The sequence below is a fragment of the Vulpes vulpes genome, chromosome 2, assembly GCF_048418805.1.
Source record: "Vulpes vulpes isolate BD-2025 chromosome 2, VulVul3, whole genome shotgun sequence".
Lineage (NCBI taxonomy): Eukaryota > Metazoa > Chordata > Mammalia > Carnivora > Canidae > Vulpes > Vulpes vulpes.
Genome location: NC_132781.1, coordinates 124,499,309 through 124,517,217, shown reverse-complemented (window position 1 = coordinate 124,517,217; position 17,909 = coordinate 124,499,309). Strand labels below are relative to the sequence as shown.

General features: G+C 40.5%; 1 protein-coding gene across 4 annotated transcripts in view; it reads right to left on the bottom strand.

Moving 5' to 3' along the window:
* The window catches only part of SH3RF2 (SH3 domain containing ring finger 2), a 133,281-nt gene that overhangs the window by 69,489 nt on the left and 45,883 nt on the right, over positions 1 to 17,909 (bottom strand). For all 4 annotated transcript variants that reach the window (XM_026018456.2, XM_026018449.2, XM_072749905.1 and 1 more), the window contains exon 3: positions 2,563 to 2,832. In XM_026018456.2, the coding sequence (XP_025874241.1) occupies positions 2,563 to 2,832 (270 nt within the window). The remainder of the gene's footprint in view (positions 1 to 2,562; positions 2,833 to 17,909) is intronic.

Below are 17,909 nucleotides of genomic sequence, written 5' to 3'. Positions count from 1 at the left end.
CAATTTTAATTTTTTTTTTTTATCTTTAAGTAATCTCTACATCCAACATGGGGCTTGAGCTCACAACCCAGATATTAAGAGTCGCATGCACCACTGACTGAGCCAGCCAGGCACCCCTACTCAATTTTTAATGTATCAAATGTAAGGTGTCTTTTTACTCAAAATTTTCTTGTTATAAAAGGTGATATGTAGATTTGTAGAAACATTTGAAAATACAGTAAACAAAACAAATATTGTACCACAATATAGATACAGCCATTGTTAACATCCCTGTTAGCACATTTCCCCCCTAGATTCTTTTCTATGAAGATGAAGATACAACATATCTGTTTTATATAATATATATATATATATTGATTTTTTAAAACTTTGCTGAAAACATACACTGGTTCAAGAACTATAGAACATTTCCAGCACCTACAAGGTTCCTTTGTGCCCCTTCCCATAACCCAGTAAGAGCTAACCACTATTCTGACTCCTAGTGTGTGTATATGTACACATTCATTCAGCTCATCCTTATATTTCATCTATAAGAAGTCATACAGGACACACTGATTTTTCACTGTATACCATACCAGGAATGCCCTTCCACTTCCATACCCATTCATCAGTCCAAATCTGAATATCCATCCTTCTCAGTAATTTAGATGAATCCAAAGTTCATTACTGCACTGTACCTTTTCTTAGCTTTCTCTGTCCTTATCACAATTTACAGTTACACATTTATAGTTATGATTTCTTTAATGCCTGTCTACCGCATCAGACTATAAACTCCATGTGCTCAGGGTCTCTGCTGTGTTCATTTCTGTGTCCCCAGCACCCAATACAGTGGTTCCCATTTAGTAGTCACTCAATAAATATTTCTCAAAGAATGTGTGCATGCATAAATAAGGGGATATGTGAGTAAACTGCACAATTACCTGAGATAGAAAACACTAGGAAAAGAACATCTTTGAGGAGGAAGATCTTGGGTTTAATTTGGACCTGCTGAGTTAGGAAGATCATGAAATTTCCTAGTGTAGTCTCAGCCTTCCACAGCTTCCAGAATGGATCAAATCCTCTCTTCTGGTTCCTGGGTCATAATTTCCCATTCATGTGTCTGTTCCTTTCACTAGTCTGCCAGCTTTGTGAAGGTAGGAACATTGATTTGTCCTTTTTTCCTCTATGGACAGCTTGGCACATGGATGGGCTCAATGAGCAAATGAGCAGGTGGAGTTTTTGCAAATTTTGCAAATTCCCAAAGAGGGATAAAAATGCAGATAATGCTTCCTGCCTCTGCCTTCCTCCAGTGGTGTCTCCAGAGCTCAGTGTTTAATGCCTGGCCACAAAGTAAATGGTCAATAAATATCTGTGGGCTTGAACTGCCATTCTTCTAAGCATCACTCCATAAGGGATTCAGTCTGAGGTGCCAAGACAATAATGCTCAGTATTTCAAAATATGGAGGACAGTGAGGTTATCTAGTTTGAGGCAATCTGAATCAAATCTCATTTCTGGGAATGGTGGAATAAACATGTTTGACAAAATAAAAGACCTTTTCTAAGTTTCCATACCAGATCTACTTCTATTATCTGGTGTACTTAGCATAAGCAGCAAAGAGTGAAAATCACCCCAACTTTGGCCTTTGTGAGAGAATTCGAATGTGTAAGGAATAATAAATACGGAATACACAGAATTAAAGTAATCTAGACTTCAGTAAAAGTGTTGTTACTGGATAGCCCGGGTGGCTTAGCAGTTTAGTGCCGCCTTCAGCCCAGGGCCTGATCCTGGAGATCAAGTCTCACGTCTGGCTCCCTGCATGGAGCCTGCTTCTCCCTCCCTCTCTCTCTCTCTCTCTCTGTCTCTCATGAATAAATAAATAAAATCTTAAAAAAAAGTGTTATTACTTGCACATGGTGAGAAATTATCTGATAAATAAAAGAGGCAAAAAAATCTTAGGGTAATTAATATGCTTGGAAAATAATATCTTGTAAGAGGTTATTTATATATAAAGGCATAATTATGTTATTGTGTGTTTCTGGAGTGCTTTGAATACAATGTTTACAATTAAATAGAATGTTGCAAAGAGTAGAATTAGGTACTCAGAACTTAGTCAGCAAGAATGTCCTCACAGATACATGGTAAAGAAGTAAGAGCTCTATTTTGCCCAGCACACTGTCAAACTGTATTTGTAAATTTCTGTCCACTTATCTGTCTCTTCTACTACTCTAAGGGCAGAGACTGTGACTTGTTCATGCTGCATCCCCCAGGGCCTGTGAAGAAGAGGTGCTCAAAAGTGACTGTAGAATGAATGAGTGAAGATGTGAATACTTATTTTTGTAATTGTAATATAAAAGGTTTAAGGATTTTCATCAAACTGTTACTAGTAGATTTCTTTGGCAACTTCCATTTAGTTTTGAATAGTACAAACACACAGTACATATATATGCACATGTGTATACATAGAAACATTTATGTGTAAAATAGGTACACATTTTAAAAATCAGCAAGTATTAAACAAGTCCAGGTTCTGCTACAGTCTCTATGTAGTTGCTGGTGACCTCCACGGCTGCCCAGAATCTTACCTTGAGGAAGGTCAGGCAGTCCTGGTTCTCACTCTTGTCTTTGTCTCGTAGGTCGAAGTTGTAGAGGGCCCGGCAGAGTGGGGGTGGCTGGGGAAGTTGTTTGATGACTTCCACGGAGCTGGCTGGGAAGATGCCACTGACTCCATTGATCTCCCCCTGGTACCAGTTCTCATCCAGCTGTCTCCGGAGAAGGATGACATCTCCCTTATTAAACCTCAGGTCACCAGGATTCTGCCCTCGGTAGTTGCATAAGGCCTTTGCTCGAGGCACCTGCAGTGTGGCACAGACCAATGAAATATGTCCTTAGTTTACATGCTAGGGGGACAGAAGATACATTGATAGCTGATTACTGAGCACTTCCTTTTTTTTTTTTTTTTTTTTTTTTTTTTTGAGAGGCACAGAGAGAGACAGAGAGGCAGAGATATAGGCAGAGGGAGAAGCAGGCTCTATGCAGTGAGCCCCATGTGGGACTTGATCCCGGGACCCTGGGATCATGCCCTGGGCTGAAGGCAGACGCTCAACCGCTGAGCCACCCAGGTGTCCCAAATGAGCACTTCCTATGTGCTAAGGGCTAGATGCTTATTACTCCCTTTCCTAAGTAGGGCAACTGAGGCACAGAGTGGTTTAATACCTTGTCTAAGAAGACACAGCAGGGAAATAGTGGATTTCCTAGTTTCAGAGTCCCTGTTCTTAATCAATATGCAGGGAACAGGATTTTGGACTTGACTCCATAACTATGTGAACTTGAGTGAGTCAGTGACTCTCTCTGGAGCCTGCATACTAATTGGGAGAATTCTGGCTCTACCACTTTCCTCTCATGTGACTACGGTCAAGTCACTTAATCTTTCATAAATCGTATCCATCTATAAAATGGGGTAAAAATAGAATATGTACTTCATTAGGGTAGTCTTTAAGACTAAATGTTTTTAAGATCTTATTTATTTGAGAGATAGAGTGAGAGAGTGAGAGAGAGCATGAGTAGAGAGAGAGGGGCAAAGGGAGAGGAAGAAGGAGACTTCTCTCTGAGCAGGGAGCCCAACACAGGGCTTGATCCAGGGACTCTGGGATCATGACCTGAGCTGAAGGCAGACACTTAGGTGAGCCACTAGGTGCCCCTGAAGACTAAATATTTATAATGATGCATTTAGCATATTGCTTGATAAATAGTATGGGCTCAATAAATGACATCTCTTATAATCATCATCTGTAAGGAAAGGTTAATGATACCAGTTTTACCTATTCCTCGGTGTTGATGGGAAAAAAACTGAGGTGAAAAGTCCTAGAAAATTCAAAGTGCTATATGAGGGGCACTGGGCTGCCTCAGTTGGAGAAGCATGCAACTCTTGATCTCGGGGTTGTGAGTTCAAGCTCCACACTGGGTGTAGAAATTACTTAAATCAATAAATAAGTTAATATAAAAAATAGGAAAGAAAGTGCTATATGCGAGTGATGTAACATAATTTGTCTTCAGTCTCCTCTACAAAGTGTAAACCTCATGAGTGTTTGGATCATTAGGAAGCACTGAGACAAAGAATTAGTCAGAAATCAGTCATCACTTAAAAACTCAGCTAAAGAACTATCATTTGTTAAATTAGTTATCTAAATATTTGTTTCAATCAAGTGCATCTTTTTTTTTTTTCCTAATTGAAATGGGTTTCTACATGCAGAAACAGTTTCACTTTGGTCTTGCTTGAAGTCAGTGTGGCAAACTGAAAGTTCTCCTAACTTATGTTTACTAGCCCTTCAGAGTTACCTGGGTTTGGATTTTACTTTGTGCTTTCCTCAGCAGTGGGGTGAAGTAGTCCCCTCTCTCGGGGGTAGTCTTGGTATTCATAAGGGGATGTAAGCAGGCAGTATAGTATTTCAGTCTGTGAGAAACTTCCGAGTCTGCGATGTTCATTTGAAAAGGAGTATCAAGCAGTTTAGGGGTAGAGACAAGCCCTGAACAGTCCCTTGCTGATGGGATGGTAAAGCAGTATTTTTCTGCTGGTCCCTGGATAGAGTAAGGAGGGCCCAGGGAGATATAAAACCACAGGTACACAGCTCATCCTAGGGAAACGAGTGGACAAGTGAGCGAAGACGTGTGTACTAGGAGTCTTAGCATGGTGTTGTGGATATCATAAATGGAATTGGTTGAAAAATTATGGAAAATCCTAAGTCATTAAAATTATGACACTGATCTATAATAAAATTGCCAATTACTCATAATATATACTAAATATAACAGAAGAGGTTAAAAAGTTGTGTTTTTATTATAAATGAAAACTAGAAAAAAAATATAAATGAAAACTAGGCTTTCATTGTAAATATATATGTATATTTTTATCTGGATGGCTATGCCAGCATTTTAAGAGTAGTTACTGCTAAGTGGTAATATTTTTTAATATTAAAAAAATGGTTTCCCTAAGTGCTTAGCCATGTTTTCTAACTTTTCTACAGTGAAATAATTGTATCGTCTACTAAAATTGGACAGTAGAGGGGCATGTGGCTAGCTCAGGCAGTAGACCATCTGACTCTTGATCTCTCAGTCATGAGCTTGAGTCCCACATTGGGTGTGGAGATTATTTGAAAAAAATTGGATAGTAGAAAGAAAATGAATGAAACTGGGGAATGAGAAGTGAAAGGTCTGAGAGAAATTTAGGAAGAAAATAAGCCAAGCTGACTAGGATCAACGAGCCAAGCCAACTACCTTTTTGAAGTTTCTTATCTGAGAAATACGCAAATAGAAGTAGAATGAAAGCACAGGATTGCTGAAGAATGATCTGAATCTGTTAGATTCCTAGGGCTGGGTAGATCAGGTGCAATAGTGGTCTCCTCTTTCTTCCAATTTTCCATTGTAATATAAATCACATTTTTTGGGTACATGGCACCTGGAACACTGGTCACATTTTCCAGCCTCCTGGGGCAGCTTAGTTTTGGCCAATGGGGTATATATAAGCAACTTTTAGGATGTATCATTCCTGAGAGAGACTGATTTTCTCTTTCCTGCATTTGCCATGTGGAATGCAGACATGATTGCTGGAGTTGTAGCTGCCATCTTGAACACTGAGGATGAAGGTCACACTGAATGAGGGAAAGAAGTTACAGAGCTGCCAGACAATTCCTAGACTACCTTTACTTCCAGTCTTTAGTCTGGAAGCAAAATAAACACCCATCTTGCTTAAGGCACTATTAATTTGGATTTGTAAAAAGCGAAAGAACAAGAAGGAAGACTGAAAAAAATTGAGAGAAAGAACTGAAGCCCCTTTGGCTTTGCATAATAACAATAATACCAATGGCTAATGTTCATGAGTGTTCCTTTCCATGTGCTAGGTACTCCACGATAGATCTTATTTAGTCTCATGACAGCCTGTTATTAGAAAACTGGGCATCAGAAAGGTTAAAGGATGGCCCAAGTTCATGAAGGTAGATGGTGGTGGTTTAAGATTTGAGATTGGGTTTGCCTATTCCGAAGAGCTCAAGCTCTTAACCACTCAGACAGTGTTTTTCAAAATAAAGTCTGTGGTTCACCTCTATCACCTATATCTTCCATGATGGAAGATATAGGTGGAAGATTGAAGATGTCCAAGATGCAGATTCCTGGACCCCCACCCTTGACCTATTTGACCAGAATCTCTTGGCTGCATTTTTACCAAGCTCCTCCAGGCTCCAAGTTTGATACCCTTGGTCTGATTTATATGTTATTCTAACTAAAATGGGAGCAGTGGAGTTGTGATGTAGGTTTTGTGAATGGCTAAACTGCCTTTTCTCTTTTTTTTCTGGAAGACATTCCAGTGCAAGTGGCCACATATTTTAATGACTACTGAGCAAGCATATTAAAACTGAAATTGCATACAAAGTGCTTAAATCTCTGCAAAGATGCGTGGACTTTGAAACCCTGAGATAGTACTAAGTGCCTGACCAACTTCATCTTTCCTCCATCTCCCCTCAGTACAGATAAGTATTGTGGAACTGTATCGTAAAATGATTTTAAACATCTTCTTTCTCTTCAATCTCCCTTGGTATCTCAGCTCTACATTCATACTTACAGGAACCACTGCCTTCCTGTTGTAAAAATGGTTGGATGGGAGCAGGGGCAGGGAGAGATGGAGAGAATCTGAAGAGAAGGAGGAAATTAACATTTATTGTGGTACTGACCGGCCACAGAAATGTGCTTCACATTATAGCTCTACTTCACTTTCTGTGTATTATGTCATTCATACGAACTAAAAATCCTCTGAAATAGGTGGCATCATCCCATTGTATTGATGAAGAAATAGAAGTTCTGAGATGTTCACCATTCATACAAGGTCACACAGCCAGTGTGACCGACTGGCTCTTGTGACCTCAAGGCCTGGTGCTTCTCTCATTCTCTTTCTTTTTCATCCAGCTGAAGTCACCAAGTATGTTTTTCCATCATAAAACTCATTTGGGCCTCTGTTTTATAATCAAAATCTGAATAGAGTGTGAATGCAATTTGCTTGCTGCTGGCTGTATTAGCATGAATTATTGAACTCCAGAGCCCTCACATAAAAGCTAAGCACCTGAAGAGACTCAGCTGGTTGATTCTATCCGGTTCTCAACTGTTCTCTCAGGGGAAAATGACTCGAGTTCCACATCACCTACCACCCGTTACATTGTTGGTAATAGCTTTTATCACCCACAATTGTTTTCTGTCTCTACAGGTGTAGGTGGGTGGGGAAATGCAGATAAAGTGGGTGTGGAGGTCTCAAAGCCAGGTCATTACCAAACTCTTTTTCTTTGTGTTTTTCTGAAAGCCAGATAATCCAATGAGAGCTTGTATGTGCCTGAAGAGCTTTCCTTTTCTATGATTCAAAAGGCTCAAGTTTTCTGTGGTTCTGTAATTTGTCTATTCATTTGTCACCGCACTGGGTCTGAAAGCCACAAGGACGGCTTTGGATGGAGGGATAATGTGTGAAACCAAGAAACAAGGAAACAAGGTCAGGCAGACACATTAGCATAAAGGCATGTTGCAGAAATGAACGCTACTAGTAAAATTACGGCAAGCATTCCTTCTCTGAGGAACCACCTGTTTGCTCTCTATCTTCTGATGGGCCTGTCATTCATTCTGGTCACACCACACACATAGGGGTTTGTGGGCCAGGCCAGCCACAGTATCCAAAACCCCTAGCATAGTGCTTTGTATGGTGCACTCATCTGCCTCCAGTGGGGTCAACTAGAATCTTCTCTGAGGTTTAACATATAGATGCTCTCTTGGATCATGAGCCTTGAGGAGGTAAACCTTGGACTACCAAAGGTGATATTTCCTGAGCAGTAAGACACATCTTCTTGAATGAAGCTGCAGAAGGCAGCAGAAAGAGATATAGATAGATAAGAGCCTTGACAATAAAATTTGAATGCCTAGGTCCAGCTGTGGCTTGAAGGATACTTAGTTAATAAATAAGACCATATATATAATGTTTTGTTTATTACTTAAACTACTTGGGAGTTATTTTCTGACACTTGAAACTGAACACGTCCAGACAAGCACATATTAAAAACCCGGAAACAAGACTGCATAACAGTGAAATACCCAAATAGTAGAATCCAGAAACAGCAGGAGGTATAGTTTGCCAATGAGCTCTGAGCTTATTTCCAACTTGAAAATAATAAAGGAGGCATGTGGACTGATAACAGGGTAACAAGAGAAAAGGAGCCCAAGTGGAACAGAACCACCACAGTACAAGGGAAAAGGCTGAGCTGGGAAGAGAACCCCATTTCTTACTATGTAATGAGCTCTTTGCCATGCACTAGTGACACTTCTCAGTGGTTTAGAAAGGATTTGGCCTGGTTGTCTCTACTCCTGGCATCAGGTGGGGCCAAAATCAACATGCTGAGCTAACTGCTCACCACCCTGAGCTGGTCATGAGATCAACCATCTTTGGAGAATGGAGCCAAGAAAAAAACATCCCAGCCTTTGGCTCAAGTTATTATTCACTAGGCTATGGATTCTCGTTGGAGAGTTCAGGATGTGTCTCTAATGCATCTCTGTATCTGTTTCTGAGACCTGCAGACGAGATGTTTGATAAATGCTCAAAGAATGAATGATATTGTGAATTAATCAAGAAATAGCCAGAAATTGGCATTCCGGGAAGAGAAGGATACATGCAAGGTTAATAAATATGACTGATAATAATAATTTGAAAGTAGGTTTATTGGCATAAGCTGGAAAATAAAAATGGGAGTCTTGGCCATATTTTCCAAATTGTCCTGATTTTTAATAATTGGGTGTTACATACATTCAAAAAAGTGTTCCATACTCCAGTTCAGGAAATGCCAACTTAAAGTTATATAGGTTTCTTTGCTGACTGGCTTCTCAGAAGCTTTATCTGCCCATGTGATTTTATATTTGCATCTGGACCACTTTGCAGGATTAACAGAACAGGCCTTGGGAATGCTGGGTAGGATAAATGTGATTTTACTCTACTAGTGAGACAAAGGGCCAACCAACTGTCGTGGATCCTAACTTCCTACTTGCTGCTAAGCCAGTTGGGCCAGAATGCCTCCCTCCCTCCCCATAATAATCCTTTTGAAGCAGATTTTGGGCAATGGAGACTATGTTAGAAAGTTCTAACTGGCCCTTGTGCACACATTTTGTCTTCCCTGGTGAGAAGGGAGAACCCACCCCCCAGTGCTCAGCAGGATCAAGACCGTCTGCTAGTTGGGGGCTTGAGATCACCAGAGGGTTCACAGAATTATGCTCTTCCTAAGTGGTAGTCCTTGAATCTGGACATTTACATTTGAGGCTGTATGAGATATCAGCCTGGGAATATCCTGCCTGTTATGAGATATTCTATGTGAATTTCTTTTCTTCATAGAGAATTTTACTTTTTTAAGGGAGACACAAGGGTGCAATAGAACACCAATGTTCGCATCAAGTAGGATGTTTGTATGCATTCTGGCTTTTGTAACTTTGACCAAATCACTTAGCCTTCATGATCCTTAGCTTAGGTCATACACAAAATGGGGCTGGTACTACACCTCTCTGTGCAGCACCGTCAACAAGTCTGGGTTATTCAGACCCTGCCTATTCCAATGAAAGGTTTGGCAGTTGACCTGGGAGATAACCTCTAAGCCCTGGGAATATCCTGCCTGTTCAGAGAGATTTGGTTTACTTAGGGCCTTGGGGCATACCAGAGAGTCTAAGCTAACAATGTGATTTACAGCTTGGAGGCTTGAGTCATGTGATAGAACGCTGACGTCTTGAGGAGCTGGAGACTCAAGTCAACCACAGGCCTACCTGACCAACCTCCAATAAAAAGCCTGGACATCAAGTCTTGGATGAGTTTCCTTGGTTGGCAATACTTCATGTGTGCTGTCATGCATTTTGCTGAGTCAAATAAGTGTCTGTACAACTCCTCTGGGAGAGAACAACTGGAAGCTTGTGGCTGGTCTTTTCAGGTCTCTGCCCTATGTATTTTTTTCTGATTCTGACTTTAATATGTATCCTTTCACTGTAATAAACTGTAACTGTGAGTGTAGCAGCTTTGCTGAGCAGTTCTGTGAGCCCTTTTAGTGAATCATTAAATCTGAGGGGGGTCTTGGGGACCTATGAACACACTTCCTCCTGGGTTTGCTAGTAGGACAAATGTGATAAATCACAGAATATTTGTAGAATGTTTGGCAAATAATAAGTGTTCAATAAATAAGGATGCTTTGAGATTTTCCCCAAAGGAGGAGAGAGGAGTAATAACCTCACTGTTTCATCTGGCCTTACTTTTCCAGCCCTACTTGTCATTCATTCATTCATTCATTCATTCATTCATTCATTCAATAAATATACTTTTGAGGGCCAACTATGCCAGGTATTGTTTAGTTGTGAAACCAAGATTAAACTTATAACTAAATATATAATTACAATTTGCAATAGTGTTATGGAAGAAAAGAATAGGGCAATGAAGGCTGGGAAGGGAACCAATGTAAGGAAGGTCCTTGTTACTGGCCCTGTATCAACATCTAAAAGTATATTCTGCTCAGTGGCTTTTGTCATGAATCTCTTTTATCACCTTCCCTCAGTCACCATCTCAGACTTCTCTTCTTCAGGTTGTAGGTAGAGAGCTGGGACACCACAGCTCTGCATTGTTCTTTATTATCTATCTACTGCTACTTTTAATCAGTGGGCATGGTATTCCTGCCTTCCTCTCTTAATAAAATATCAATCAAGTACCCAGGATATGCCACACATCTTTCCCTTGGTTCCTCTTGCCTCCTTCCTGGGTTATTAGGGGTCTCATAGCAGAAAAAAGGGAAAGAGGCAAGGGTTGATACCAGGGGGCAGAGAAAGAGCCATTCACAGTCCTTAGTCCCTTTTTATGGTCACCCTTAGCATGCTTTCATTTTTCCCCACAAACATTTCTCTGAGATTGCTTTGGGGTGATCTCATTCCCCTAACACAGGAGGTAATCCCAGACATGTTTATAGCCATATGCCAGCTCCTAACATAAGCGGGTTCTTAATAAATAGCTTGTGATTGCTTTTGAAATGGGCTAGATGCCATGTCCCAGAACTGTTCAATGGGATAGTACTGAATTCTCTAGGGAACCAAAGCATTTCCACTGTCATCTCTCCTCCTGGGAGGGCAGAGGCACCTGTGAGGGAGGGCCAGAGGTGTATGGAAGCCTGAGGGACAAGGGGAGGAGCTTTTTCACTCATCCTGGGAGGCACCTCTGCTCCCTTCCATTATCCTCATTTTCAGAGTGAGCTTTTCCAATAGGTGTGGCACCTGGTGAATGAGTCTCTTTCCATATGGTGTGAGAGCCTGAGCCTAATCCCACATGCAGAGGGAGGAAAGATGGGTCAAATGACTCTCCCACCACCATCATCTTCCCTGGCTTAGGAAAAAAAAAAAAAACAAACCTCTGGTAACATGTACACTGACTTTCTCCCCCAAGTTTTTTTTCTCTTTCACCCACATGTGAAGATTTCTGCAGCTAAAGGAGGAATCACTATTGACAATATGACCTAGGCAAACAGGGGACAATTCTGATAACCAGACCATTGTTTGGGGGCTGGAGGGAGCCCCTAGACAGGATACACAAGCTACATATTTATGTCTGTGAGTGACTGAACCTCTCTGAGCCTCAGTTCCTTCAACTTCAAAGCAAAGACGGTAATCTTACCATTCTTTCCAACTCTAAACACAACAGAGACTAAGGTGAGTGATCAAAGCTGCACGAATATCTTTAAAATATTTCAGAAATAAAGGTGATGGATGAGACAAAACCAAATTAGCAAAATGTTGGTTACAGTTGAAATCTGAGTCATTGATAAAAGGTTATTTATAAGACAACTGTTCTCTCTACGTTTGTGTAAGTGGTTCCTCCTTAGAATGGCAGGTGCCACTAGCAGGACAGGCTGTTGTGGTGAGGCATGAAATGATTGTTGAGTCACTTCATTTTCATCTTGGGGAAAACGCCTTTGAAGAGGAACACTAAGGTGGCTGAGCTTGTCCTCTACTGTCAAAAGTTACATCTTGATTTCAAACAGTTTGCTTCCTAATTCATCTCAATCCTTTAAGACTTGCATATTGTGTGTGTGCATATTTGTATCTATTTGCACTTTAATTTGGTGATACCGCAGGAAAAAGCCTGCATGATGCTTGTTGAAAACAGCAAGCTCTGGAAAGTTAGAATTCTTTTCTTTCAGTTCAGCTGTCCTTGAAGCCATGATTTTCATCATAAGGACCTTCTGCAAATCTGCAGTTTGTCTGACTCTGTCAAATGAAAATTTAGACCATTCTTCTCATTTATACCAAATGGGACAGACATGACCTTGGAGAAGAAGTAGCTACCTATAGAGATGGTCCTCATGTTAGGAGTGAGTGATGATAAAGACCCAAGTGTCATCAGTCCCACTGGGCACAGGGTCATTTAAGTACAAAGCCTGAATTTAGGAAAATCTACTGAAAATCCCTGAGAAAGGAAAATATCTCTGATGATTAAGCTATAGAAGTATTCCAGAAACGATTTGCAATCATTTTTCACTCTAAGATAGAGTCTGTAGTCCTCCTAGGAATTCAAGATACTGGGGCACCTAGGTGGCTGTTAGTTGAGCATCTGACTCTTTTTTTTTTTAAATAAATTTATTTTTTATTGGTGTTCAATTTACCAACATACAGAATAACACCCAGTGCTCATCCTATCAAGTGCCCTCCCCCAGTGTCCATCACCCATTCACCCCTCACACCCTCCTCCCCTTCCACCACCCTAGTTCATTTCCCCGAGTTAGGAGTCTTTATGTTCTGTCTCCCTTTCTGATATTTCCCACACATTTCTTCTCCCTTCCCTTATATTCCCTTTCACTATTATTTATATTCCCCAAATGAATGAGAACATACACTGTTTGTCCTTCTCCGACTGACTTACTTCACTCAGCATAATACCCTTCTGTTCCATCCACGTTGAAGCAAATGGTGGGTATTTGTCATTTCTAATGGCTGAGTAATATTACATTGTATACATAAACCACATCTTTATCCATTCATCTTTCGATGGACACTGAGGCTCCTTCCACAGTTTGGCTATTGTGGACATTGCTGCTAGAAACATCGGGGTGCAGGTGTCCCAGAGTTTCAGTGCATCTGTATCTTTGGGGTAAATCCCCAACAGTGCAATTGCTGGGTCATAGGGCAGGTCTATTTTTAACTCTTTGAGGAACCTCCACACAGTTTTCCAGAGTGGCTGCACCAGTTCACATTCCCACCAACAGTGTAAGAGGGTTCCCTTTTCTCTGCATCCTCTCCAACATTTGTGGTTTCCTGCCTTGTTAATTTTCCCCATTCTCACTAGTGTGAGGTGGTATCTCATTGTGGTTTTGATTTGTATTTCCCTGATGGCAAGGGATGCAGAGCATTTTCTCATGTGCATGTTGGCCACGTCTATGTCTTCCTCTGTGAGATTTCTCTTCATGTCTTTTGCCCATTTCATGATTGGATTGTTTGTTTCTTTGGTGTTGAGTTTAATGAGTTCTTTATAGATCTTGGAAACTAGCTCTTTATCTGAAACGTCATTTGCAAATATCTTCTCCCATTCTGTAGGTTGTCTTTTAGTTTTGTTGACTGTATCCTTTGCTGTGCAAAAGCTTCTTATCTTGATGAAGTCCCAATAGTTCATTTTTGCTTTTGATTCTTTTGCCTTCGTGGATGTATCTTGCAAGAAGTTACTGTGGCTGAGTTCAAAAAGGGTGTTGCCTGTGTTCTCCTCTAGGATTTTGATGGAATCTTGTCTCACATTTAGATCTTTCATCCATTTTGAGTTTATCTTTGTGTATGGTACAAGAGAGTGGTCTAGTTTCATTCTTCTGCATGTGGATGTCCAATTTTCCCAGCACCATTTATTGAAAGGACTGTCTTTCTTCCAATGGATAGTCTTTCCTCCTATATCGAATATTAGTTGACCATAAAGTTCAGGGTCCACTTCTGGGTTCTCTATTCTGTTCCATTGATCTATGTGTCTGTTTTTGTGCCAGTACCACACTGTCTTGATGACCATAGCTTTGTAGTACAGCCTGAAATCTGGCATTGTGATGCCCCCAGATATGGTTTTCTTTTTAAAATTCCCCTGGCTATTCGGGGTCTTTTCTGATTCCACACAAATCTTAAAATAATTTGTTCTAACTCTCTGAAGAAAGTCCATGGTATTTTGATAGGGATTGCATTAAACGTGTAAATTGCCCTGGGTAACATTGACATTCTCACAATATTAATTCTGCCAATCCAAGAGCATGGAATATTTTTCCATCTCTTTGTGACTTCCTCAATTTCTTTCAGAAGTGCTCTATAGTTTTTAGGGTATAGATCCTTTACCTCTTTGGTTAGGTTTATTCCTAGGTATCTTATGCTTTTGGGTGCAAATGTAAATGGGATTGACTCCTTAATTTCTCTTTCTTCAGTCTCATTATTAGTGTATAGAAATGTCACTGACTTCTGGGTATTGATTTTGTATCCTGCCATGCTACCAAATTGCTGTATGAGTTCTAGCAATCTTGGAGTGGAGTCTTTTGGGTTTTCTATGTAGAGTATCATGTCATCGGCGAAGAGGGAGAGTTTGACTTCTTCTTTGCCAATTTGAATGCCTTTAATGTCTTTTTGTTGTCTCATTGCTGAGGCTAGGGCTTCCAGTACTATGTTGAATAGCAGTGGTGAGAGTGGACATCCCTGTCTTGTTCCTGATCTTAGGGGAAAGGCTCCCAGTGCTTCCCTTTGAGAATGATATTTGCTGTGGGCTTTTCGTAGATGGCTTTTAAGATGTTGAGGAATGTTCCCTCTATCCCTACACCCTGAAGAGTTTTGGTCAGGAATGGATGCTGTATTTTGTCAAATGCTTTCTCTGCATCTAATGAGAGGATCATATGGTTCTTGGTTTTTCTCTTGCTGATATGATGAATCACATTGATTGTTTTACGAGTGTTGAACCAGCCTTGTGTCCCGGGGATAAATCCTACTTGGTCATGATGAATAATTTTCTTAATGTTCTGTTGGATCCGATTGGCTAGTATCTTGTTGAGAATTTTTGCATCCATGTTCATCAGGGATATTGGTCTGTAATTCTCCTTTTTGGTGGGGTCTTTGTCTGGTTTTGGAATTAAGGTGATGCTGGCCTCATAGAACGAATTTGGAAGTACTCCATCTCTTTCTATCTTTCCAAACAGCTTTAGTAGAATAGGTATGGTTTCTTCTTTAAACGTTTGATAGAATTCCCCTGGGAAGGCATATGACCCTGGACTTTTGTGTCTTGGGAGGTTTTTGATGACTGCTTCAAATTTCTTCCTGGTTATTGGCCTGTTCAGGTTTTCTGTTTCTTCCTGTTCCAGTTTTGATAGTTTGTGGCTTTCCAGAAATGCGTCCATTTCTTCTAGATTGCCTAGTTTATTGGCGTAGAGCTGTTCATGTTTTTAAAATAGTTTGTATTTCCTTGATGTTGGTAGTGATCTCTCCTTTCTCATTCATGATTTTATTAATTTGAATCTTCTCTCTCTTCTTTTTAATAAGGCTGGCTAATGGTTTATCTATTTTATTAATTCTTTCAAAGAACCAACTCCTGGTTCTGTTGATCTGTTCCACAGTTCCTCTGGTCTCGATTTCATTGAGTTCTGCTCGAATCTTTTTTTTTTTTTTTAAATTTTTATTTATTTATGATAGTCACACAGAGAGAGAGAGGCAAAGACACAGGCAGAGGGAGAAGCAGGCTCCATGTACCGGGAGCCCAACGTGGGATTCGATCCTGGGTCTCCAGGATCGCGCCCTGGGCCCAAAGCAGGCGCCAAACCGCTGCGCCAAACCGCTGCGCCACCCAAGGATCCCCTCGAATCTTTATTAACTCTCTTCTTCTCCTGGGTGTAGGATCTATTTGCTGTTTTTTCTCTAGCTCCTTTATGTGTAAGGTTAGCTTTTGTATTTGAGTTCTTTCCAGTTTTTGAATGGATGCTTGTATTGTGATGTATTTCCCCCTTAGGACTGCTTTTGCTGCATCCCAAAGATTTTGAACGGTTGTATCTTCATTCTCATTAGTTTCCATGAATCTTTTTAATTCTTCCTTAATTTCCTGGTTGACCCTTTCATCTTTTAGCAGGATGGTCCTTAACCTCCACGTGTTTGAGGTCCTTCCAAACTTCTTGTTGTGATTTAGTTCTAATTTCAAGGCATTATGGTCTGAGAATATGCAGGGGACGATCCCAATCTTTTGGTATTGATTCAGACCCGATTTGTGACCCAGTAAGTGGTCTATTCTGGAGAAAGTTCCATGTGCACTTGAGAAGAATGTGTATTCAGTTGAGTTTGGATGTAAAGTTCTGTAGATATCTGTGAAATCCATTTGGTCCAGTGTATCATTTAAAGCTCTCGTTTCTTTGGAGATGTTGTGCTTAGAAGACCTATCGAGTATAGAAAGAGCTAGATTGAAGTCACCAAGTATAAGTGTATTATTATCTAAGTTATTTCTTCACTTTGGTTATTAATTGATTTATATATTTGGCAGCTCCCACATTCGGGGCATATATATTGAGGATTGTTAAGTCCTCTTGTTGGATAGATCCTTTAAGTATGATATAGTGTTCCTCTCATCTCTCACTACAGTCTTCGGGGTAAAGTTTAGTTTATCTGATATAAGGATGGCTACCCCTGCTTTCTTTTGAGGAACATTCAAATGGTAAATGGTTCTCCAACCTTTTATTTTCAGGCTGGAGGTGTCCTTCTGTCTAAAATGAGTCTCTTGTAGACAGCAAATTGATGGGTCCTGCTTTTTTATCCAATCTGAAACCCTGCGCCTTTTGATGGGGTCATTAAGCCCATTCACGTTCAGAGTTACTATTGAGAGATATGAGTTTAGTGTCACCATGATATCTATTCAGTCCTTTTTTTTGTGGATTGTTCCACTGAACTTCTTCTTAAAGGGGAATTTTAAGAGTCCCCACTTAAAATTTCTTGCAGAGCTGGTTTGGAGGTCACATATTCCTTCAGTTCCTGCCTGTCTCGGAAGCTCTTTATCTCTCTTTCCATTTTGAATGAGAGCGTTGCTGGATAAAGTATTCTTGGTTGCATGTTCTTCTCATTTAGGACCCTGAATATATCCTGCCAGCCCTTTCTGGCCTGCCAGGTCTCTGTGGAGAGGTCTGCTGTTACCCTAATACTCCTCCCCATAAAAGTCAGGGATTTCTTGTCTCTTGCTGCTTTAAGGATCTTCTCTTTATCTTTGGAATTTGCAAGCTTAACTATTAAATGTCGAGGTGTTGAACGGTTTTTATTGATTTTAGGGGGGGAGCTCTCTATTTCCTGGATCTGAATGCCTGTTTCCCTTCCCAGATTAGGAAAGTTTTCAGCTATGATTTGTTCAAATACATATTCTGGCCCTCTGGCCCTTTTGGCGCCCTCGGGAACCCCAATTAAACGTAGGTTTTTCTTCCTCAGGCTGTCGTTTATTTCCCGTAATCTATCTTCATGGTCTTTTGTTTGTCTCTTTTTTCCTCAGTTTCCCTCTTTGCCATCAACTTGTCTCCTATGTCACTCACTCGTTCTTCCATCTCATTAACCCTCGTCATTAGGACTTCTAGTTTAGCATCTCATTCAATTGATTTTTAATTTCTGCCTGATTAGCTCTAAATTCTGCAGTCATGAAGTCTCTTGAGTCCTTTATGCTTTTTTCTAGAGCCACCAGTAGCTGTATAATAGTGCTTCTGAATTGGCTTTCTGACATTGAATTGTAATCCAGATTTTGTAACTCTGTGGGAGAGAGGACTGTTTCTGATTCTTTCTTTTGAGGTGAGGTTTTCCTTCTAGTCATTCTGCTCAGTGCAGAGTGGCCAAAAGCAAGTTGTGTTGGGAAAAGGAGAAAAAGAGGAGAGAAAGATGGAAA